The sequence below is a fragment of the Chionomys nivalis genome, chromosome 20 (genome assembly GCF_950005125.1).
Source record: "Chionomys nivalis chromosome 20, mChiNiv1.1, whole genome shotgun sequence".
Lineage (NCBI taxonomy): Eukaryota > Metazoa > Chordata > Mammalia > Rodentia > Cricetidae > Chionomys > Chionomys nivalis.
In genome coordinates, this window is record NC_080105.1 from 24,303,127 (window position 1) to 24,326,718 (window position 23,592).

At 37.0% G+C, this 23,592-nt stretch overlaps 1 protein-coding gene across 1 annotated transcript in view; it reads left to right on the forward strand.

Moving 5' to 3' along the window:
• Nucleotides 1-743: 743 nt before the first annotated feature.
• The window catches only part of Wdr17 (WD repeat domain 17), a 76,936-nt gene continuing 54,087 nt past the window's right edge, over nucleotides 744-23,592 (forward strand). Inside the window, 2 exon segments of the mRNA XM_057752843.1 lie at nucleotides 744-838; nucleotides 19,450-19,562. Of these exon segments, the coding sequence (XP_057608826.1) occupies nucleotides 19,497-19,562 (66 nt within the window). The 5' untranslated portion in view covers nucleotides 744-838; nucleotides 19,450-19,496.

The window sequence follows — 23,592 nt, forward strand, 5'->3', positions numbered from 1 at the left end:
AAGTACATGAAGGCCTGTTTCCTCCCATGTATTGACTAAAGGACCTAATTAAAGAAGCTATTTCAGAAATATGTAGACCCTAATTAAAAGAGTAACAAAAGCAAGCATTTGCAGTTCACAAGAGTCCACAGGGGAAACATATTTTGCTCACTGTATGGACACTCATATTAACTGCACGCAGCCGGGCTAATCAAAACAATCTCACTCGCCAATGTGGTCCATGGGGCCACTTGAGCCAATCAGAGAGTAGGAAAAGCAGGACAGAGAGCATTCTACACTCACATTCCGAGCAATGGTTCAAGACTAATGTAGAAGCCAGGTGCTTTGTTTCTTGTTCATTCGACCCATTTTTATATACAATATAAATTTTGTGGAATATTAGTTGGTGACAACGCTGGTGGGTTACAGTCTGTCTGCCCTACTTTTTAAAACCTCTTCGGAGAGGCTTTGCTTGAAGCTTTGCCCCAGTGCTTAGGAATTGCATCTTCTGAACAGCAGCCCCGTTGCTAGGTAACCAACTCGCTCTCAGCCTGGTTTCCAGAGGTCAGCAGAGATTTCCGCCTCGCTGCACCAGGAGCTCCAATCAGATGCGCGCTTGCTTATCACGTGCTATTCGGGGGCGGGAACCAGAGTGCTGTCGGCCCCACCCTGCACTGTGGAGGGTGGGCGGACTCCGCCTCAGGCTCCGGGATGCTCAGGGCCGCCCCGCCCCTGAGAGCTGAGTGGGTGGCGAGGAGGGCGTGGCGGGTGCGCGGGCAGGGGCGTTCCCTCTGGCCGTTCCCGCTTCAGCACCTGCCGTTGTCCAGTTGCCCACACCTGCAGCTGCCGCCTCCTCCAGGTAAGGGTCCCGGTGGGGTGACAAAGTATACGACTCCGGTCAGCGTCCGGTGGAAGAGGGTGATGTTTGAAGGAGTTGGCTTCTGCTTAGAAACCAGCACTCTGAGGTCGCAGACTAGGGCTCTGTGCAAACTGTGGTGCTTAACCGGCTAATCCCCAGAGTTTTGCAACCATACAACAGAGTATTAGAAGATACAGTAAGAACTCAACAGTCATGTGTGTGAATTTTTTCCTGCATCGAAGCTGTGGTTGTTTCTAGACACGTTGATTTTATTTCTAAGTTTAAGCATACCGATGTCTCGAGCCTAGAATGTTACTCCGTCAAGGTGCCAGACACACTTGCATAGATTACCTTCTCTCTTTGAAATGTTTGTACCAAGAAAACTTTGGAGAAGAACTCTGCTATAATAAATGGGCAATACTAAACCTGAGGAAAGATTATTGCATATTGAGGGAATCATGAAAATACTTTCTTCTCTTGTTCCCCATATATACATTTTTTTTGCACCCAGATATTCATAGTAGCAAAATTGATGCTTTTTAAAATCAATTAAAATGAAATACACTAAAAAGTTGGCACATATATCAAACATAAGTCACATTTATTTCACATAAATGTTTTTAAGAAAGATTTGAAGATATGTTGTATTTCTAGTTTATTCAAAATAACTCTCCTCCAAAGAAAACTACGAACACAAACACACATTTATTGCTTAAGAGACGTGAAATACTCAATTTAAAAATCAATAATATTACATTGTAATTGCCAGTTTTAGCATTATAATATCATTTCTGGGTTGCAATAATCAAAAGCTAGTCACATGCAAGAAAATTTATGAGGATTTAAAAGCTTGAACTCAATATTATACATTTTGGTTGGCTCATAAATTGTCTTATCATTTCACATGGGGAGAACCTAACACTGTCATACTAGAGATTGTAACATGTATGGAAAGATTATTCCTCTGTTCTCCGAGGGGCTGCTGCAGCTGCCTGAATGTGCCAGGCCCTGATAACAATTCTGTATTGGAAGGCAGGAATCTGGGATCGTCTGATTAACTTAAGTGACTCTGAAAAGTTGTCAATTTCAGAAAATGTGGAAAACTTGATTTAATGGATAATCTATGGATTAATGTAACACATAGTAGTTTCTGTTGTTTTGATTGAGCTATATATTTTTCTCTGCTCCCTCTTCTTCCTCCTCCTCCCCTTATACCTTCTGCCATGATCCCCACGCTCCCAATTTACTCAGGAGATCTTGTCTTTTTCTACTTCCCATGTAGATTAGATCCAACGCATGGTAGTTTGGGGACATTAAATTAAGAGTGCTTGGGAAGGTTTCTAAATTGAAATCAAATAATGATCTATTTCGAAAGAAACTCATAAAAGGAAAAACATGTTTCTGAGTGTACTCTATAAACATACATACATAAGCACACACAAGCACACAAACATATCAAGACTAGTTGGATTTTTAATTTATATTGATCCAACATACTCTTATGTTGATTTTAAAAGAAATTTTTAAAGAATCATAGACATCTGGGGGAAATATTACACATAATTGACTTTAAAAATGCTCATTCTTTTAATTTTATAATTTAAAATTGGTATATTGGAATTCTAAAGTCACACTTTGGTCACAATATATAATAATATTATGCATAGAAAGCTATAAATGAATTCACTTAAAATTAATTTTTTCAGGTTGAGCTTCTCTAAGATGACTAGAGATAGACTGACTTTGTTATTGTTTTCTGTAAGTGACTTTGAAACCCTTAGTCTGAGCAGAGATGAGGCAAGAGTGTTCTTTGAACCACTCTGAGAAGAATATAACATGTTTTGTGTTTGTTTGCCTGTGTGTTTTGTTTCTTTTAACTTGCTGAGCCATACAAGGTCAACATGAATGGTTACTGTGTCATTGCTAATAAGATGTATAAATTCTCTAACTTAACTTAATTTTCTGAAGCATTGTAATGAAGACTAAAATGAAAGCTCCATTAATTTGGAGGATTAGCATTTTCTTCCCATATTCCTGATTTAGTTAAAATCTGGTCTATACAGAAAGAATATCAGTAGTTATTATTATTTGGATAACCAGTTTAGTTGGTCATTCATGCTGATGCTGTGTCTATGCATGGAAGAAAGAAATGTTAGTTAGGTGACTTTCAGTATTTTCATAGATGAATGGCCTATGCAGAATTTTTTGTTTGTTTGTTTTTGTAGCTTTGGAGCCTGTTCTGGAACTTGCTCAGTAGACCAGGCTGGCCTCAAATTCACAGAGATCCACCTGTCTCTGCCTCCTGAGTGCCTGGATTAAAGGCATGTGCTATCACCACCCAACTAGAATATTTTATTTTAAAATAAACCTTATTAGGAGATAAAAAAGAGCTTCTTATGAATTTATTAGTCATGCTTTCTCGTTTGTCTTAGAAGGCACTTCCAATGCCTGCGACTATATGTTGTTGCCCTTTGGTACTATCACAGCCATTACTCTTCCACTGTTAATGAGACTGTGCCTTTGAGATCTGAGAGCAAGCCATTACAAACGAATGCCTGAGGAGAATTGTTGACATTCCCCTAGAGATTCTGCTATAGAAACAAAACCTAGAGGGAAACTGATTTCTCATCTGGCATTATTTAAGAGTTCCAAGAAGGACCCACCACTCCTTGTGTGCTGTGAAGCTGTAAAGCATCATTATCTGTTAAGTCTATTAAAGTCATTGTAGTGCTGCCTGTCTGATACCAAGCAAGGGCTCCATAACACTGAACCTCCTAGCCCCAGGGACAGCTTCCTAGCACAGTATGCCAGCAGTCACTGCTTGACAGCTAAAGAAAAGGCAGGGTGAAGCCCCTAGGGATGGCACAAACTATCCACTCCATGGACCCTGCTGCTGATGGGGAGGGGCAGCCCATGCCTCCCTGATCCTAACCACACTTGATACTCTAGTTCCTGAACAACCCCCTGGGTGCTCTGACTTCCAAGCGTTTTGAGGCAGAGGCAGACATCTTTAATTCTGGCAGCAACCACTGATAATGGAAAGCTCAGCTGAAAGTTCTAGAGTAGCCAGCGCTGGAGGAATAGAACCTGCAGGTATTGATCACTAGAGAAGTTTCAGAGAGCTCTCATCTTCAGGGTCAAAGGTCACAGATCAGGCACTGAGAACTGTTAACCCTTGTGATGTGACTTCCATGTGCCAGGCCTGTCCAGGACTGTGTCATACTGCTTCCCACTGCCTACTAACACCATCCCATGTGCTGGCTGAAGCTGGTTGGAAACATAAATGGAGAAAGAAAATCCCATGGTCATTTTTAGAAACATCGAAGGGAAATTCAGCCATTTAAAAATTTGCTGGATTTTGCCAAAAAGAAGGGCGAAGGGACATTCTGAATTCAGAGTCACAGCTGGTCCTTTCCACGCAGTCCTACCAGGAGCTCTGTGAAATAGTGCTTCTGTTTGCAATTATATATGTTGTTTTCATAACCTTACAGATACTTAGAGTATGCCGTGTTAGGCTATCTCCAAATTCCTGGAGTTCTGCATTCCAATTTATAAAACCCAGCAACACAGAGACTGGCAGTAATTATAAATCTTCAACTATAGGAGATAGTTCATCAGTATCATTTGCTTTGTCAGGGTTGTCAGATAAACTTCATGGGCAGGTAATCCTGGCAGAAGAGACATCCATGAGGATGTTAGAACATCTAGTGCTTGCTTGATAGATTCAGATGCTGGGAGATGGGGAGTTCAAAGCGGAGTTCCTTAAGTAGCTTTCCTGGAACACAGGTTTACAGTTTACCTATTTCAAATTCTTGGCACCTGAAATTATTAACATTGTTAATTTTCCAGGAAATTTCATATCCAACAAGCTACATGTCATATTATAACATGCAGAAAAGTCACTTTGCAATTGGAAAGTGGAAAGTAATTCTTATTACACAGAACACTCACGTTAGATGTGGAACAAAATGGCTTTCATTTTCTCATAAAATATCTGCATGTAGAGTCTTGAAAATTGAGTAGTTGCTTAGTAATAGCTTACATTTAATTCCTTGTTTTCAATATATATTTGAGTAAATCCCAATAAAAATATAATTACGGAGTGTTTTGTTTGTTTTGCTTAGAGATAGACTTTCACATCGTCAGTAAAAATGGCCTGCAACTCACTCTGGAGTCCAGGTTGGCCTACATCTTGCTCTGGAGCCCCGGCTGGCCTGTAACTCATAGCAATCCTCCTGCTTGAGCCTCTAGAGTGTTGGGTTTACAGGCACAAGCCACCTCACCCTTCTAGCTTGTATTTTTCTTAGATGGAAATATGAAAACGGATTTGAAGGAATCATTTCAGAATTTAAGATGCAAGGATTTCTAGAACATGGTTATCCCATGGGTGAGGACCAAAGACATTCAGACTGGCTCTCAAATTTAGCAATGGAAGCCTGGTCTTGAACCCCTCGGGTTCTGGGTTCCTAGCGTTCTTCATTCCCTCTCAAGAGTTGCAATGTGTACTTCCAATATTATTTCCTCATTGTAATTCTTCCAGTGTTGACCCATTTTGAATAGTTAAGATTTAAATCACGTATATATTCCTAAAATAATGGTTGTATCTAACAAACAGTATACTTATTTTATCTCATCACATAAAACTGTTTACTAAAAATACTAATTAAAAGCTTCCTTTTCACAATTATTGTAACTTGTTGATTTGCTTGTAAATTAATGCTATCAAAGTTTCGCATGGAAGTCTTTTGTGACTACAATATGGTCCTTCAACCCAGTGCACGGCTCGGTGCAGAAATTTGCATAGCTAACACACTTACAATTAGTCATTAAGAATATTAGAATTAAGATGCTTTGTGAAGTTATATCTAAAGCATAGATTATGGCTACCCTCAGTTAAAAATTTAAAGTCTAGGCTTGTCATCTGCTTGGGTACTAAATGGCATCTATAACCCATTTACTAAGACCAGCAGCATTAGCTTTCCTGAGTGCTTGATAAACAATAAATCAGCCGGTCATGTATCTGCTAAGTCAGAATTTCTAACAAACTCCCCAGATTTTTTTTTTTTTAAGCCTGCCTCAAGTACTGTTAAGGTAGACACAGGAGGATCTCTGTGACTCACTGACCGTGCACTTTAGCTTAATTTGGGAGCTCCAGGCCAATGAGAGACTTTATCTCAAAAGAGATGAGCAGCAGTCCTGAGGATGACCGCCAAGACTGTCTTCTGGTACTCCATACATGCACATACCTGCACATACGTACATGCAACTCCACACATACAATACATTTATACACTTACATAAGAATAATTGTATTTAGGTGCACAGTGAAAAGATCTCATCCACAATGCTCCCTGCTTGAATCAGTGTCTTCTTTTTCTGGGTTATACCGATTATTAGACCTTACACACAAACTCCTGGCTGTGTTGACAAACTGAAACTTACACAGGTATGAGTTTGTGAGTTCAAGCTAAAACCATTTAGGAATCTTAACCTTTTCTACTCACCCCCTAATCCAGGATCTCAAAGTAGACTAATACTGTGCTTATTGTGACCTATTTTTATCCTCTAAGCTTTTACGAACGTCATGAATTGACATACACCGAGAATCTTTACATAAAATGTTGTGTTGAGCATAAACTCAAGAGTGACAGGAGTTTAGAAAATTAATCCTTGTTCTCACAACATACTAGATGTACCTTTCCTGGTAAATTGTCTCTACTATTGGCCTTGTTCTCTTGTTTTTCTAATCAAATAAATCATGTGAGGATACGTTGCCACGCCCCAACAACAATCTGATTCAGTGGAATTAAACATGTGATCCGGATACCTGCATTTGTAGAATATTTCTAAGTTCATTGAGGTGTCAGACATATGAGAAACACGTATGGTAATAAACTGATTTAGAGAATTATAAAATACTGTTTATTAAACTGTAACCATGAGAATAGTAGTTATTTTGAATTATAAATACCAGGAATAAGAAGATTTGATGTTTGTGAGCCAAAAAAATAATTTAAATTATTCCTTCTAATTTTTGTAATTTTAAAATATTTCAACAAGCAGTAAAAGAATTATATAATTAGAGAATAACTCTTTGTGTGTCTCTATTTTCATTCATATTGTAAATACTGCTATGGCTACTTTTCTCCACTACAAATAATTTTATTATTTATGTATGTGATATATATTTGAGCTCATATATACATTTATATATGTATTGATTGCTTTGATTAATCACACCATTATTTGAACATATATATGTATAAAACACTTGTGTGTTTTGTTAATTTTATACTTCCATCATATAAAATTAAGAAGTATGGAAAACAATACTTTAATTAGTTTTGTTGATCAAAATTTCTTCCCTAAGTAGTATATATTTATTGATTAATGAATATTTTTAATAAAGAAATGATTTGAAAAGTTGTCACTGAAATTATAAATAGTTGGACTATTCTCCCAAATTTTATCACAATCAGAAATTGCTAATTATTTTAATTTTAATTTTAGTGTATGTGCGCATATCTACATATGAGTGTAATTATTTTCATCATATTCTATTTAAACTACTTGCAGACTTTTTCCCAAATCATTTATTTCTAATACTTCCTTGTATATTAATATACTTTATTGAAATGTTTACATTAATTTAATGGCATATTATAACATAAAATTTCAAAATTTTAAATAATTTGTCATTTTATATTTGTTTTTAAATTGCAAATGTAACCTTGAATCAAAATTCATTAGTAGTCTGTATCAGTTTCTACCTCAAAATAAAAATGCTTATCTAATTATTATATATGTTAAATGATAAGTTATTATAAATTATTATTTTTTTCTCTTCTTTCCCTAAATCTCATTATCTGAGGAAACAAAGCCTAATATGTAAACTTTCACAACTAACTTTGTGACCATCTTATCTTCTTTCAAACGTTGCTGTTTTTATTGTTATCCTCATGATCTTGTTCAAGTTTTCTGCTTAATATATTTTAAAAATTAGAAGACATTCAATATTACAGATTTTTGTTTTTCTTAATATTTAGAAGTCTAGAATTTTTGGTCAAGTACTTTTAGCAAGATAATATGTGCAATTGGTTTTCTAAATTGTTGTATTTATAAGATTTCAGTATTTTTCTTTTATAGATGAATGATATATACTCTATAAAATAGTGAGACCATACTAGTTCCTCAGCTAAACATATAATTGTTGTGGCTCTGGTTTTAGATCTGATTTCTTTTCATTTCCACTTTCCACTTGCTTTGTTTCAACATTAGTGATTGAACCTATGTCTTCATACATGATAGACAAGTTTGCTACCTCTGTAATGCACACCTCCCTTTTTGACTTTTGCTTTGTGATAGGGTCTCACTAATCACCTACGCTGGCTTTGAACTTTTCTGTAACCTAAGGCAAGTCTCAAAATTGAGATTCTTATGCCTAACCCCAAGTAGCTCAGGTTACAAGCCTGCATCACAGGGCCAGTTCTATTTCTGAGTTTTAAAATCAGTATAACAGATAGAAATGATGCCAACATGAATTTTCTCCAATTGTATGAAACGCTTAAAAATATCTTTTTAAGCTCAGAAGACTGTGAAAGAGTGAACTGCATACTACTGGATATGTTAGCGTGTGTGTGTGTGTGTGTGTGTGTGTGTGTGCAGCTGGAAAACAATATATTTATAATCATTCGTTTGTTTGTTTATTTCCATGGGTGTATATCCACTATGTGCCTGGTTACGTAAGGACATTTAATACAAATATACATCATATCTATCAACACACACAATTTTGAGTATTTTTTTGAATTAGTTCTAACCTTTGCCTCTTTTTTGCCTCTTCCTTCCTCTCATTACTCTTCTTTATTCCCATAGTAGAACATTTCAATATTACTTTCATGTTGTGTGCATGCATCCATGCGGGTGAGTGCAGGTGAGAGTGGGGTGTGTGTGTGTGTGTGTGTGTGTGTATGTGTGTGTATACACATGTTGTGAAGCACATCTGGAGGTCAGGCTTGAGACAAAACCTCCATTTGTTGGTGAGAGCTGCATACAGAAGGCTAATTGACTTAGGAGTTCCTAGGATTCGTCACTCTCTGTCCCCACTTCCCGATAGAAGCTCTGAGATTACAGAACAAGCTGTTGCACCCAGTTTCCTGTGGGCTCTGGGGATTTGATCTCATGTCTTCACCCTTGTGTGGTGAGTATTTTACCCACTGAATTCCCCAGCCTCTTTTTTTTCTTCTGTCTATTTTTTTTCCTAAATTGAGGCCAAATAATGAATTAGTGGCAATTAAATTTATGCATTCTTTTGGGGATTAAGGCTGTTGAATTTCTATCAGCATTATCAGTTATTAATATATTCATATGACATTTCAAATAGCAGCTATGATATCCAACGTTTAGCTTATCTTTAGTGAGAATTCCTCTTAGATTATAATGTAGCCCTGAGATATTATTTTGACTGAAGTGATACTATTTGTGAATGTGTTTTTACTCGTAATATTGTAGGTAAAAATGACAACTCATATAAATAAATCTATAATCATAGATTTTGACTAGCTTTAAACTCACTATAGACCCCAAAAGAAGAGGTTCTCTTGTGCAAGACTCCCTAGATGTGGAACTCTAGACTTAAGCAACTATGTTTAACAACTGCCTTCCTCTTAATCCCTGAATATAAAGCAAATGTTTAAATTATAATCTTACTTGGTCTCTTGGAAATATGTACCCTCTCAAATATTCATCTTTGACTCATATTATTTTGTTCAATGTTTTAATTTCTTTAATCACTTCTTTCATTCCCATTTCCATCCTTTATATCATTTTCTCTACTTATTCTTTAGCCAGTGGAAGAGTTCAAAATTATATGTAAAATGTTTCTCTCTCACTGTTCTCCAGGTTTTTTGATCTAACTCTCCATTTTTGAATTAGTTCTAACCTTTGCCATCTGATATCCCATCTACTCTATGCATTCAATATATCTGATGTAGGTAGGGGTTTGGGTGACCCCAAAGGTCTGTATGGGGAAGACTCTGTCACCAGTGTGGCACTGTTGAGAGGAGGTAAAATCCTTACAAGCAGGGACAGGTTAACATCTTCAAATTGTTAGGGTCTTGATTTGAAGGACTAGTGAGACTCCAGCCTCCTCTTCCTGTTGATCTTATCTCATGCTCATGGGGTATATTGTTTTGTTTGGCACATGCTTCTACCCGACTGCTTTGCTTTTCCATAGCAGGAAAGCAACAGGACCGACCAATCACAGACAGCACCAAAACTGTGAGTGAAATAAACCCAGTTTATGAGTTGATTCACTCGGGAACCCACTACAGTGTCAGAAAGCTGACACTCTATCTTAATCAAGCTTTACCCCTTATGTGATCTCCCTATTAGATGGCAGAGATCTAGAACCTTCCTTGAGTCTTCCTTTCCCTCATTTTCCCTTAGATGTTAGTTTAGAACCTTGTCATTGTCACTGTAGCTCGTGTCTTGTTGTTCTGTTCCCCGTCTGTATAGCATTAGGATGATATTCATCAACCTCCAACTCTGATTGTCAATATATTTAAAGTGGTTCAAAGACCTCCCCAATCACATATGCAGCACCATTCATATTCTGTGTCATGAACTCTACAATTTGACATCTTCTTAGCCCCACCTGTTTGTCCCTTCCCACGCTGCACCATCTCTCACATTTTTGCCATCTCATCTTAGATGTGGATAAAGAATGTTTACCTGATAGTTTAAACTTTCCCTTTTTGTATAGCCTTCTTGACTACCTAAAGCAGAGTACCTTAAGGTACTCCCCGCCTTCTTTTCTGAACTTTTGCCAAGTCTCTGAAGTAGCTGGAGTTACATATTGTAGATACAGGTGTTTGTGTCATTGGAAATAAAGTCAGATGCACATGAAAGAAATACCGTCAACTAAAATATCACTCTTATGTAGCTAGGCAGATGAAAATAGTGTGTTTCAATAGCATTAGAATTGCTGCAAGCCTGCAGTTTTCTTTAGTTTTACAAAACTGTGAGGTCAAGGGTGTGAGCTTTCTTGTTTTTTCTTTTTTGTTTTGGTTTGGTTTGGTTTGGTTTGGTTTTGGTTTTTTGAGACAGGGTTTCACTGTCTTGGAACTAGCTCTTGTAGACCAGGCTGGCCTCGAACTCACAGAGATCCATCTGCCTCTGCCTCCCAAGTGCTGGGATTAAAGGCGTGCACCACCACCGCCCAGCAAAAGGATGTGCTTTAGACAGGGAAGTATACCCTTAATAAAAAGTAAAACAGCTTGTTAGATTTTTCTGCTAAATCAAACAGACTTTCATAGAAAGTAAAATGCTTTTCTCAGAATGTTGATTGCTTGTGGTCACATTTCTATAAGTATAGTGTATTTAGCAGGAACACAAGATAAATTTCCTTAGAAAATGAAATCATTTTAAATAGCTCTTGGAACTCCATTTTATAGTATTATAACTAAAAATATATAGCGTATGACATATTTTAATGTATGCCGGACATCTTAGAGTTGCATTAACATTAGTGAGTTGTTACTGCAATGCAAGTCTTGCTTTTAGTTGTTTGTTTTTCAGTAGTTTTAGGTTGGAATGTACTGGAGATTCTAATTTAAAAAAAATTTTGCTGAAAATTTCAGGAGATAATAATTCAGTTATAGATTACAATTAAACTGTTAAGAAATAAATAACTATATACTCAGTAAATATTTTTAAATGAAGACAGCGTTACAGTTCTTTGTACAGATGATGCCATAGCATCCGGACAACTCAGTAGTAACATGGCAATTGAATTAGTGTGTTATGCCAACGGGAGAGTGTGTTACGGTGTTCATCTCCCAGACTGAGCTCTTAGGGAGATTTCTGGGGCTCTTCCCCTGTACCCACCCTCCCTTCTGTGACAGCCAGACTGTGGGATGCCTGATATTTAGGAGCCACATCTTGCGCTTCACCCAACAGTGACAAATATATGTTTTATTTTGGTAGAGGACAAGGCCCAAGATGTTTTACTGAAGAAAAAACACCAGTAGATGGCATTTAGGAAAGCAATGTTTATTTCTCTCTTTTCTCTAACAAGCTGAAAGACTGTTCTTTAATCAAAGGAAGACTTGGGAAAGTATACAGTGTTACAGCGCTCCTAATATCAAAAGAAAGTTGGACTCTGCATATCAGCACCACTGAAGGATTCTCCCAGATTCTCCTCTTGCCTTTTTCCAAGACTCTTAGTTGAAGCTTGTGAGAAAAAAAAAATGCAAACTCAATCTGTGTCTGGTACTTCCTAACTATTACTAATCCCTGACTAACGCTGTGCCTCACACTTTCCATTTAGGAACTAATTGTACTTTTATCAGAGTATGTAAGAATAACACAGTGTGGACGCGAGGTTAGTGGCGTAAAAATGGCAGGCTGAAAACAGCAACATTTCACAGTCGTACTCAATGTCTGGGTCGGAGAGAGCAAGTAAAATGGGACTGACAAATGTCAATGTGAGTCAGAGCAGAAATGATGGTGGCCAAACTTGAGAGAATAAGCAGAATCTTTTTTTTTTTCCACAGTGGTTTATTTTTGCCACAAAGAAACTATACTCTATGTGGTGTTGTTTCTCCAATGCCCATCATTTTCTCTGACATAGATTGGTGTCACCAAGAGCAAACATGTCTCAGCATCATGAGAAGAAAAGAACCTATGTTATTAAAACATCTTAAATGCCACATTCTGTGGACCTATGAAGTGTTTGAAGATAAACTGTCAATCTAAAATATCTGTTTGACCCTGAAAGCATACATAATATGACAAGTTTGATTGTAATAGGTAAATAACTACTAACATATATTCCTTCATTATCCTAAATAGTTTGTAATACTAACTTTCAATAAGTATAAATTTTTATTACATTGATCAATGTATATGTACAATATGTTGAACGAGATTTAAAATGTATGTAAAATATATCCTAACAAAAATAACCAAAAGTTTCAGGTCAATGTAAAATATTGAAATTTAGTAGTTGCTTTTTTAGGTTTAAAAGTAGATTCTATAATCTGCCTGTTTATCCTATTCCTATATCCCCCTCATTTCATTTTAGAGTATTTCAATAATCTACTCTTTTATTCTATTATCTCTATATCCCCATTTATTCTTCTGAAAACAAAAACCCTGAATCTAATCACTGTCATTTAGCTATGACCATTAACAATAACAACTTGTAACTGAGCCCCCTAAAATTGGCAAATACCTATAACCCAGTGAAAGGTCTGAAATGACACACCCCACCTCTTAGAAATGTGGGCCTTGAATTCTTAATTTTATTCCTGCTAGGTGGGGATGACAGCATCTTCAGGGGATCCTGAAAAGACAGTGTTGGGTTAATTGTCAAGTCCTGGCAGAGGCAGCTGCATCTCTTGTTGCCCAGGCTTTGCATAATGGGAAAGTGCAGGGCTGTCTCAAGTCATCACCACAGTAGTCTGTGAGGCTGGGTCATCTCAGCTAGCCACCTCGAAATGGTTCTGAGCAGTTTGTAGTCCAAAGGCGATCTTTAGGCAGTAAATATTTGAAAGACTGTGAATATGACAGTTGTCGTTGAGTATGAGTAAAAAATACTGAGGTCTTATTATTTTAAAGTATTTGGTAAGATCCTTATACAAGAAACTTGCATTCAGTTACACAAAAGTATTTTGTAGAAAAAAATTGACAGTGACAAAAGTCTCTTCAAACTTTATGGTGTTCATTGTTTACAGTGTTTGTCCCCACAAACTCATGGAAAAAAATGAATTTTTGAAGCCCTATGTGTTGAGTAGAAAGGTCAGTGAAAGAAACACATGGTAATCCTGAAACCAGAATCAGTGAAAAACCTACAGTTTGGCTCTGGAACAATATTAACAGATTGTTAATAAAACAATCTCCACTTCTGACCAACTGAGTGTGAACCCAACCAATCCCCAAGTAGGAAAACCAACGAATTCCTGGACACAAACTTCAGTAAATCTCTGAGCTTATTCAAACTAAGGGATTGAAATCTTACCAATTCCCATCCTAAAAATTTCCCTGGAAAAACTCCAATCCTAAGAAGCCCCATATAAAACTTGTTATATATGCTCAGTTGACAGCTGCCCTTTTCCACTCTGGGAGACACAGTGAACCATGAGTATGCCTAATAACTACATTTGAAGTCTCCAAGATGATGATGTGACCCCACAAGGAAGATTCTACCAGGACTATGATGATTCCACTAAGCTGAATAAGCAGAATCTTATTTTTCTTGATCATCCTTCTTAGACCAGTGGAATAGTTATAGGACAATGATTCTCAATGGGTCATGACCCCTTCATGGGGTAGAAGGACTCTTTCACAGGGATCGCATTCAGATATCCCGCATATCGGATATGTATATCATAATTTATAACAGAAGCAAAATTAATTATAGTTATGAAGTAGCAACAAAGATAATTTTATAGTTGTGGTCTCCACTAAATGAGGAACTGTATTAAAAGGTGGCAGCAGGAAGGTTGAGCACATTGCTACAGAATGTTCTTTTCACGCTGATTTGAGAAACACAAAGGATAGAAATGAAAAAGCTTGGTAATCATGATCTGTAGGGAAAACAAGGATGTGACTGTGGCCCATCTATCACTGGGCACAGCAAGTTGCATAGTAACCTCAAAGGCAATAAGCAGAGAGGTGGCATCTTCCCATGATGAAGTTATGAAAAGATGAAGATGAAGAGAGAAATATATGAAAATCAGAACTAAAAATAAGACTGCAGATTCTTTGTAGGTTTGGATGTCTTATGCTCATAGTATTTAGCCTTAAAATCAATTTACTTCATTATCTTTATTTTAAGTACTAGCAGCATTTGATTTTTATCATTTCTTTCCATTGCTAAGTGCAAACTGTGTAATAATCTGCTGTTGTGAATTGATGACATTTGTGGGTAATGAACTATTAGTAATTTATACAGATGGACATAGATTCTGAGATGCAAATATGTGGGAATATTCACACTGTGACATTTTCCGTCCTGCTGATTACTGCTGATTGGCCATGACATGCATTTTTATGAGGGTTAACTAAGGGATTCAGTTGTGCCCTTCAGAAAGGAGTAGGAGATAAACCCCATTTACCAATATGACATTAAATGAAGTAAAATCAAAATACATAAAATAAGACCAAAAATACATTGTGCAATGCAATCTGGTATGACATGACAGGACATATTTTGCCTTAAATATTGGAAGTAAGGTTAAATTATAGGGCTGTAGTTAAATGCTGTTGTTGCTTCTGCAGAAGACCCATGTTCAGTTCTCAGCACTCATAGTGAAACTGGCAGACACACCTAACTCCAGCTCTGGGGGGTACCCTCATCTTCTCATATTCACACACACACACACACACACACACACACACACACATGATTAAAATAAAAAAACCCGTTAAGTAGCTGTACTAGTAACTTTTCTGTTGCTGTGATAAAAGGACTTTAACTAAGGCGACTTACAGAAGAAAGAGTTGATTTGTATTCACAGTTCGAGAGGTCTGGAGTCCATGTAGTGGGGATAGTATGGCAGCGGGTGCAGGCATGGCAACAGTAGCAGAAAGCCAAGAGCTCACATCTTCGGTGGCAATCAACAGGCAGAGAGTTAACTAGAAATGACATCAGTCTTTAAATTCCCACCTCCAATGACATAAATGCTCCAACAAAACCACACCTCCTAAACCTCCCCCAAACACCACCACCAACACAGGGATCAAGTACGTGGGGTGAGCCTTCCCTGGACCTTCTCATTCAAAGAGCTAAGGTAGTGCTTTGGAAAATGTACCAACAAATAAAGCATAGCTATTATGTGCATGCCTCATAAACAATGTATTAATAGTACCTACACTGGACTTATAAGAACATAATGTACAGCTGGTGTTTGACATGATAGCAAAACATATTTACCACCTCTGGTTTGTGTTTTAACCTCTAAAGCTTTGTAGTAAGCTCTTTGGTTAGCCGATTCACTACAAGAAAATGGATTGTAACACCTATATGATTGCAATCTCAGTTCATTCTCAGTGCATTCTTTTTTGTTTGTTTGTTTTGTTTTGCTTTTTATTTTTATTTTATTTATTTATCTATTTATTTATTTATTAAAGATTTCTGCCTCCTCCCCGCCACCGCCTCCCATTTCCCTCCCCCTCCCCCGATCAAGTCCCCCTCCCTGGTCAGCCCTAAGAGCAATCAGGGTTCCCTGCCCTGTGCGAAGACCAAGGACCACCCACCTCCATCCAGGTCTAGTAAGGTGAGCATCCAAACTGCCTAGGCTCCCACAAAGCCAGTACGTACAGTAGGATCAAAAACCCATTGCCATTGTTCTTAAGTTCTCAGTAGTCCTCATTGTCCGCTATGTTCTGCGAGTCTGGTTTTATCCCATGCTTTTTCAGACCCGGGCCAGCTGGCCTTGGTGAGTTCCCGATAGAACATCCCCATTGTCTCAGTGTGTGGGTGCACCCCTCACGGTCCTGAGTTCCTTGCTCGTGTTCTCTCTCCTTCTGCTCCTGATTTGGACCTTGAGATTTCAGTCCGGTGCTCCAATGTGGGTCTCTGTCTATGTCTTCTTTCATCGCCTGATGAAGAAGACCAAGGAAGTGAAAGATCTATTTGACAAGAACTTTAAGTCTTTGAAGAAAGAAATTGAAGAGGACACCAGAAAATGGAAGGATCTCCCTTGCTCTTGGATTGGGAGGATCAGCATAGTAAAAATGGCAATTCTACCAAAAGCAATCTATAGATTCAATGCAATCCCCATCAATATCCTATCAAAATTCTTCTCAGTGCATTCTTTTGTAGCCTTTCCAAGTATCAGAAATATGTGCTGCTTATTCATGGGTACCACCACTAGATGGCAGAGTTCCCTGACACTGTGTGTGCAAGTTCCCCTAGCAAACATTTCATAACTTCTATACAGTAAAGAATAAGCAGCTTCTTTGTTTTGTTTCTGGCTTGGGAGAACTAACACTTTATGCCTACAAAAATTACTTACCATGGAGTTCTTAATATCAGAAATTAATATACAAAGATGAGGAATTTTGATAATATGACAAGAAAAATGTGTCTACTCGGGGTCTTGAAAAATGAAAGAGCTCATTATTCATAGAAAAGGGTGAGAAGAAAATACTGCCCATATAAAGGCATCAGGAAGTAAAGATCAATACATATTTAATGTGCTGGTTAGGTTTTGTCAACTTAACACAGCTAGAGTCACCTGGGAAGTGGGAACCTCAATTGAGTAACTACCTCTGTCATATTGGCCTGTGGGAATGTCTGTGGAGCACTTTATTAATTTCTAATAGATGTAGAAGGGCCCATATTTCTGTAGACAGTGACATGCCTAGATGGATGGGCCTGGGCTATGTAAAAAAAAAAAAAAGTAGCAGAGAAAATCTGGGAGAGCAGCTAGTAAGGAGCAATCCTCTGTGGTCTCCACTTCATGTCCTGCCCCTGGTCTGTCTGGAGTTTTCAGCCTCGGCTTTCCTCGGTGATAGACGGTGATCTGTATACAGAATGAACCCTTCCCTTCCCACCCTGCTTTTGGTCACAGTGATTATCACAGCACCATAGCACCAAACTAATACACGTGGGAACTGCAATGAAATCAGGGCACTAGTTATCAGCCTACTGCAGGAGTCTGGATCAGGCATCATGGTGGGGGGATTGCTAAGAGCAATGACATTAGAGTGGTGAAAAGGGCTTTGCAGAGGTTTATAAAGCTTATTGAACAAATATACTCGGAAGGAAAGATACATTAATGAAATGACTAAAAACAGTTTGATGGGTTTTGCCTCTGGTCACTTCCTAGAGTATGATGGTAGTGGTCCAATAATAACAAGAGAAAATTATTGTTTGTTTGTTGGTGATAGAAAAAGAAGCTTCCCTTGAGAGACATAGGCTAGGTTTGAACATGTTGATATTGAAATGACCAGGTAGAAATCTGAAGTTTCTGGGTTAAGTAGGGAGTTTGAAATGAAGTTGATGAGATTTGCAAGCTTAGAGTAGACTCCATGCTTTGGGAGAAGAACTGACTCTAAGACGCAGTCACTGAAATGGGTGGTGCTAGCTAAGATTCAATAACAGATGAAAGTCATATGGCAGGACTTAGATCAAAAATTGCAAGCCGCCTAGGCAGTGGTGATGCACGCCTTTAATCCCAGCACCTGGGAGGCAGTAGCAGGTGGATCTCTGTGAGTTCAGGGCCAGCCTGATCTACAGCTAGTTCCAGGACAATGAGGGATATACACAGATAAACCCTGTCTCAAGAAATAACAACAACAACAAAAATGCAAGTCAAAATATCATAAGAAAGAGAGAGGAGAATAGGAAGGTAAGAAAAGGTCTGAGATTCCAACTTTGAGGTCATCAGGAACAAAATTCTCTGTGTGAAATAAAGAACCAGGCAGAAGAGCCAAGGTCCAGAATGAGGGACAACATCAAAATGTAATGACAGGAACAAGCACCTGGAACTTCCTGTAGAAGCCAGAATCTATGCCCATGCTTTTTGGTCTGAAGTTGCAAGCAGACATTAGTAAAAATACTTCTAAAAAATAGGGATCACAGTAAGGATGAGACTGTTCTCAACTAACTAGTGATGCGAATTTTCACCCATGTGCAGCTTTCCACAGCAGAGCAAAGCTTGCCTTTATCCTTTTATGTGAAGGAGAAGTCACTCAAACAGAAACACAAAACACACTCTTTCTCCATATCTCATAGTTAGGGTCTTATTGTTGTGAAGAGACACCATGACCATGACGGCTCTTAGAAGGGAAAACATGACAGGAAGCATGACAACATGCAGGCAGACATGGCGCTGGAGAAGGAGCTGATGGTTTACATCTGCACCAGAGGGGAGCAGGAAGTCAGTGTCACACTAGATCTTGCTCGAGCATTTGAGAACTCAAAACCCACCCCTGTGATGCTCTTCCTGCAACAAAGTCATACCTACTTCCATAAGGCCACTATTAGTGCTACTCCCTATGATTTTTATTCAAACCACCGCACCATATATAATGTAGTATATATTATATTATACTATTATAGCTAGTAATTACTTTTCCCAGAAAAAGTAAAACTAAACTAATATTAAATTGTGATTTTTATCATGCTCTAACTTATAACACTTTATTAAGATAGGCACAACCTTTAAAATTTTGACACATCTACCTGAGCTGCAGTTCATTAAGTGCTAAATGATTTATCTCTCAAGTATTATAGGAAAAACAAACATACTTGATGGATTTTGCTCCCTTTTTATTATTTTCCTGGAATTTAAAAACCTGTTAACTTTTATAAATCATTTGCTTGTTCCTTAAAACAAATCTAAGGTGTTTCTAGAACGTGAGTTAATGCCAAATATTTGATAGTCATTTTCTGGAACTCCACAACCTAAAGTTGCTTTGGTTTTCAATTTCGTATACAGGATGGAGTTTTCTGATGTAGCTTTCAATATCTTTGTGTAAGTTATGAGAACTGCTTCAGTTGAAATGCTTGTCTAGTATTAGCTTGCTGTACTGAACATGATTTCACAGGGCGCTCCTGGTGAAACTTGTTTGGTTGAAACCCATTGTTGTTACTTCAGGCGCTGACAGTTCTCCAGCTGACTGGATTAAAGCACACACACAGTCTATGGCTTGGATGACTTACATTTCTCATTGGTTTGAGCAAGATGATTGGTATGAAGGACTACAAAGAGTAAGATATATTTATGTTGTAATTACAATTTTCTGTGAGGGGTTTTTTTTTTTCTTACTTGCTTTTCTTCTTCTAGAGCTCTGTTTCATTCCTTTTATTTGTGGACATTTTGTAATACAAGATTCTGAGAATTTGGTAGCCATTTAAACAGAAGTAAGAATATAATTTATGATAATAGCTGCAATTTTACACTGACCAAAGGTTCCCTCCCATTCCAATTGTAGATGATTTTCTTCTTCAGTTTTGACTGGAACTTATGGTCCTCTGCATGCTAAGTGGTTGTTTTACCCTGATCTCTATGCCCAGTCCTCTTTATATTTGTGTTTTGAGACAGAATCTCATTAAACTGCCTAGGCTGGCCTTGAACCTGTGGCATTTCTGCAGCAGTCTGCTGTGTAGCTAGCTAGCATAGGCCTGAGGCATGATCCCTCTGTAGATAAACTCCAGTAATATTTTCAGATTGTCTTAAGATTGAGCTATAAAATACTATTTTGAATGTGATTCGTGTGTAAAAATATCAATTATTACAACCCTTTTCCCATTAATAAAAGCATTTAATAAAATAGAAAACAGTTGTATTCTAATACTACTTAGTATTGTGATACTATTATTAGAAGAAAAAATAAACATCCTGAGTACCGTATTGTATCCGATAAACTTAAGAAAAATTAAAATACTTATAATTATTGCAAAGGCAGTTAAAACGTTACCTTGACAACTCAGTCCATTATTTTGAAGAAAGTATAATTTACGTTGTACTGGTAAAAGAAAAATGTCTTCTTTAAAATATGCCATGATAAAGATTTTAATTTTACTTTTTCAATGGAGAATTTGTTAATATTTAGGAGAAGACTGGAGATTTTCTTTGCATTAAGTTGTGAACAAAAGAGCCAATGTTTTTGTGAGTTTTGACCACGGTTCTCCTCCTTGTGGTTCAGTGGCACATGCTACTGAAGATACGCAGTCATTTTTCTCTTTTTATTTGCTTCCCTACATTCTGTTCTAATCATATCAATCACAAATGTTTAATCATTATTTTAGTTCTTTTTAATTATAAGAGATCAGCAGTGCATAGCCTTTTGGGATTTTTTTTTCCAGATACTCTTTTTTTTTTCCTTTACTGTGGAACAAGATGATAAACATTCTGGATCCAGTAGTCATCTGTCTCTGCAGAAAAACATACATAAAGTAAATTTTAAATATTCTTCAGGAAAGATGCCATGACTTAGTAAAGAGCTCTCCATCCTGAATTCTAAACTTCAATAATGAGACAATGCAATAAAAATGATGGGGAAATTTCAGCCTATGAGTTTTAAAAGCAGAATGCCAAACTCCACGAAGTAAACATGGCATTACAATGCCAACACACTTTTAAAGTGTGTGAGTACACCTTAAATACAACAACAAATTTATGTTAATGTTTAAAAAAGATTTTCTTTGACATGCAGTCCATATAGTGATAGTATAATTTAGGGCCAAGGAAGAACTGATTTTAACAAAAAGGCCTTTTACTAAAATGCATGTTATTTTAAAGTGCCTTTGGAACATCACGTAGAGATCATGAAGGTTTAGAGTCTTTCCCTTTTCAGCCACTATAGTATTGTGGGCCTTTGTAACTAAACCAAGGCGTTAAAAGGAGTATTCTAAACCACAAAAAAATAGTTTACCCCTAAAATTGGCCATACTGTTTTTGTGAGTTTGGGTTCCTTCTTGCTTAGGCTTCGCTCATTTGTGTACAGGCAAGGATGAAACGAAAACTCACATTGTAGATGCCGAAAACTGGCACAGAAGTATTGGCTTTTATCGCCACCGGATGTCCAGCTTATTTTACACGCTGTGCTTTTTATGTATGCGTGTAAGTATATGTGTGTATATATATATATATGTATATGTATATAGAGAGATCCTATATGATTATCATTTAAAAATGTTAGTAAGAAACAAAGTAAATTTCTGAGTTAAAAATTACAAACTCAAAGTGTTGAGTTTCAAAACTGACATATAAGTGTAAATTTGATATTTAGAGCAATAAGTTGACACTTATACTTTACTTAATGATTATTTATGACTTAAATATACAAACACACTTATATAAACTTTTATAATTTATTTTAACTGTATAATAATTCCATATCATTTATATTTTAATAACTTGCTCCTTTTATAATAATCCCACACATTCAAAAATAAACATTACTACCTCTAAAACCCTAATATATAAAATAATTCTGTGGCTTGTTTTCTGCTATATTTCATCTACTACAGAAGAGTAAATTTGCCATATTCTGTGCACGTGTGCTTTTGCACGTTTCGTATATGGGGCTGAGAGCAAACCTAGAACACAGGTTAACAAAATGAAAATAATATCCCTGTTGATGTCAACCACATGCCATTTGTGTGTGGCCTTAACAATGCAAAGGCTTTCTTCCTGATCCCACTATAAGTCTGTATTATTCAGTCTGCTTTTGCGCTTAGTTTTTTAGTGCTCCTGTTATTTCTGGACGAAAAGGATTATTTTTCCCAAATAGCAGATGTTTAGAACACAAATGAAACTCAACTGACTCACAAACCATGCTACATGATGTAGTGAGGATACTGAGGATTTTTTTTCAATCTGTAAAATGTTACTTGCCACAGCAAAAAGTTTCTTTCTGTGTGACTTTTTGCAGCATATATTTAAAAATTATGAAAACAGCTTTTCAAATGTCCCTTAAGTTGAATATTTTCTATTTTTAGTAATAGAGAATCACGAACTGTGTAAGTATTTTGACAGCAGAGATGTTTGAGAATTCCATTCCATCTCCTTAGTAACAGGTCTACCCTAATAAAATCTATAAAAGTCTTACATCTATTTTATGATCCTGCTAAAAAAATATTCTAGATAAGTGCTAGGATTTATTTAAATGCCCAATATGTTTTTTAATGCAACAGTATTTATTTGTTTATTGATACGCAATTTTTTAAAAAAAAAAACTATATTCAAAACCAAGTGTTTTTAAGAATAAATGCAATTTTTATTTTTTCCTATTTGCTATTTTAGTATCTGGCTTAAAAGATTATTGATTCCCAAACTTTAAATGGAGTTAACGGTGAGAGCAGCCTCCTCATGTATAATCCCAGCATTCTCGTGGTAGAGGCCAGAGAACTGCTGCAATTTCAGACCATCCTGTATTAGGAGAGTTAGATGACATCCTGGACAATATAACAAGTCCATGTCTCAGAAAAACCAAAATATAAATAAATAAAAATAGATAAAGGAATGTAACCTTTTGTATCATAGATTTGCAAGACCTATTTAATATGGAAGGTACGCTGAATTTTATACCAACAAAGAAATTGAAATATAACATAACTTTGGAACATAAAATAATATTCCTTTATTTAAATGTAGTAGAGTTTATTTACACACTCATCTACTGAAGGAGCCATTGGTGGTTATCTCTTAATTTACTGATTTTATGTTAAAAATCTGTAAGCCATCGCGTTATGAAAAGCATTAGGAATCCGTCTCCCTACCTAGTCAATTAAAGTAATATAATCTGCTTTGATATAATTATTTTGGAAAAATTAAATTTATAAATGCTTGCGCCTTCCAGGGAGAATGTTTGGATGTTAAATTTAAAGGAATTTCAATGAGGTTCAATGCTTAGCACAGCAGCAATTACCTGCCCCCTACTTCAAATATCCCAGGGTAGAAAGCTGTGCATATCTTTCAAAAGCAGCTTTGATGAGCCAGGGTGGATAAAATCAACCTGTTCCTCCATTGTCAGAACTGTTTCTGAGCAGTAACTGCTGTTTCTGGTTAGAGGGACAGAGACAGCCAGCGTGTTGCCTCTGTTCCGAGCATTTGGAAGCCCCTGCTTTCCTATCTGTAGTGAGTTGAAGAACAATGAAAAAAAGTTGATGCACTCTCCTTAGAGACCGCCTACAGTTTTGTGTTGACATTGTTTGGAGCCGTTCTCTAAAGGTCCAGAAACTGAAAAGCAGTCACATATGCAGAGAAAATTAGAAAGTTGCTGTACATACATCT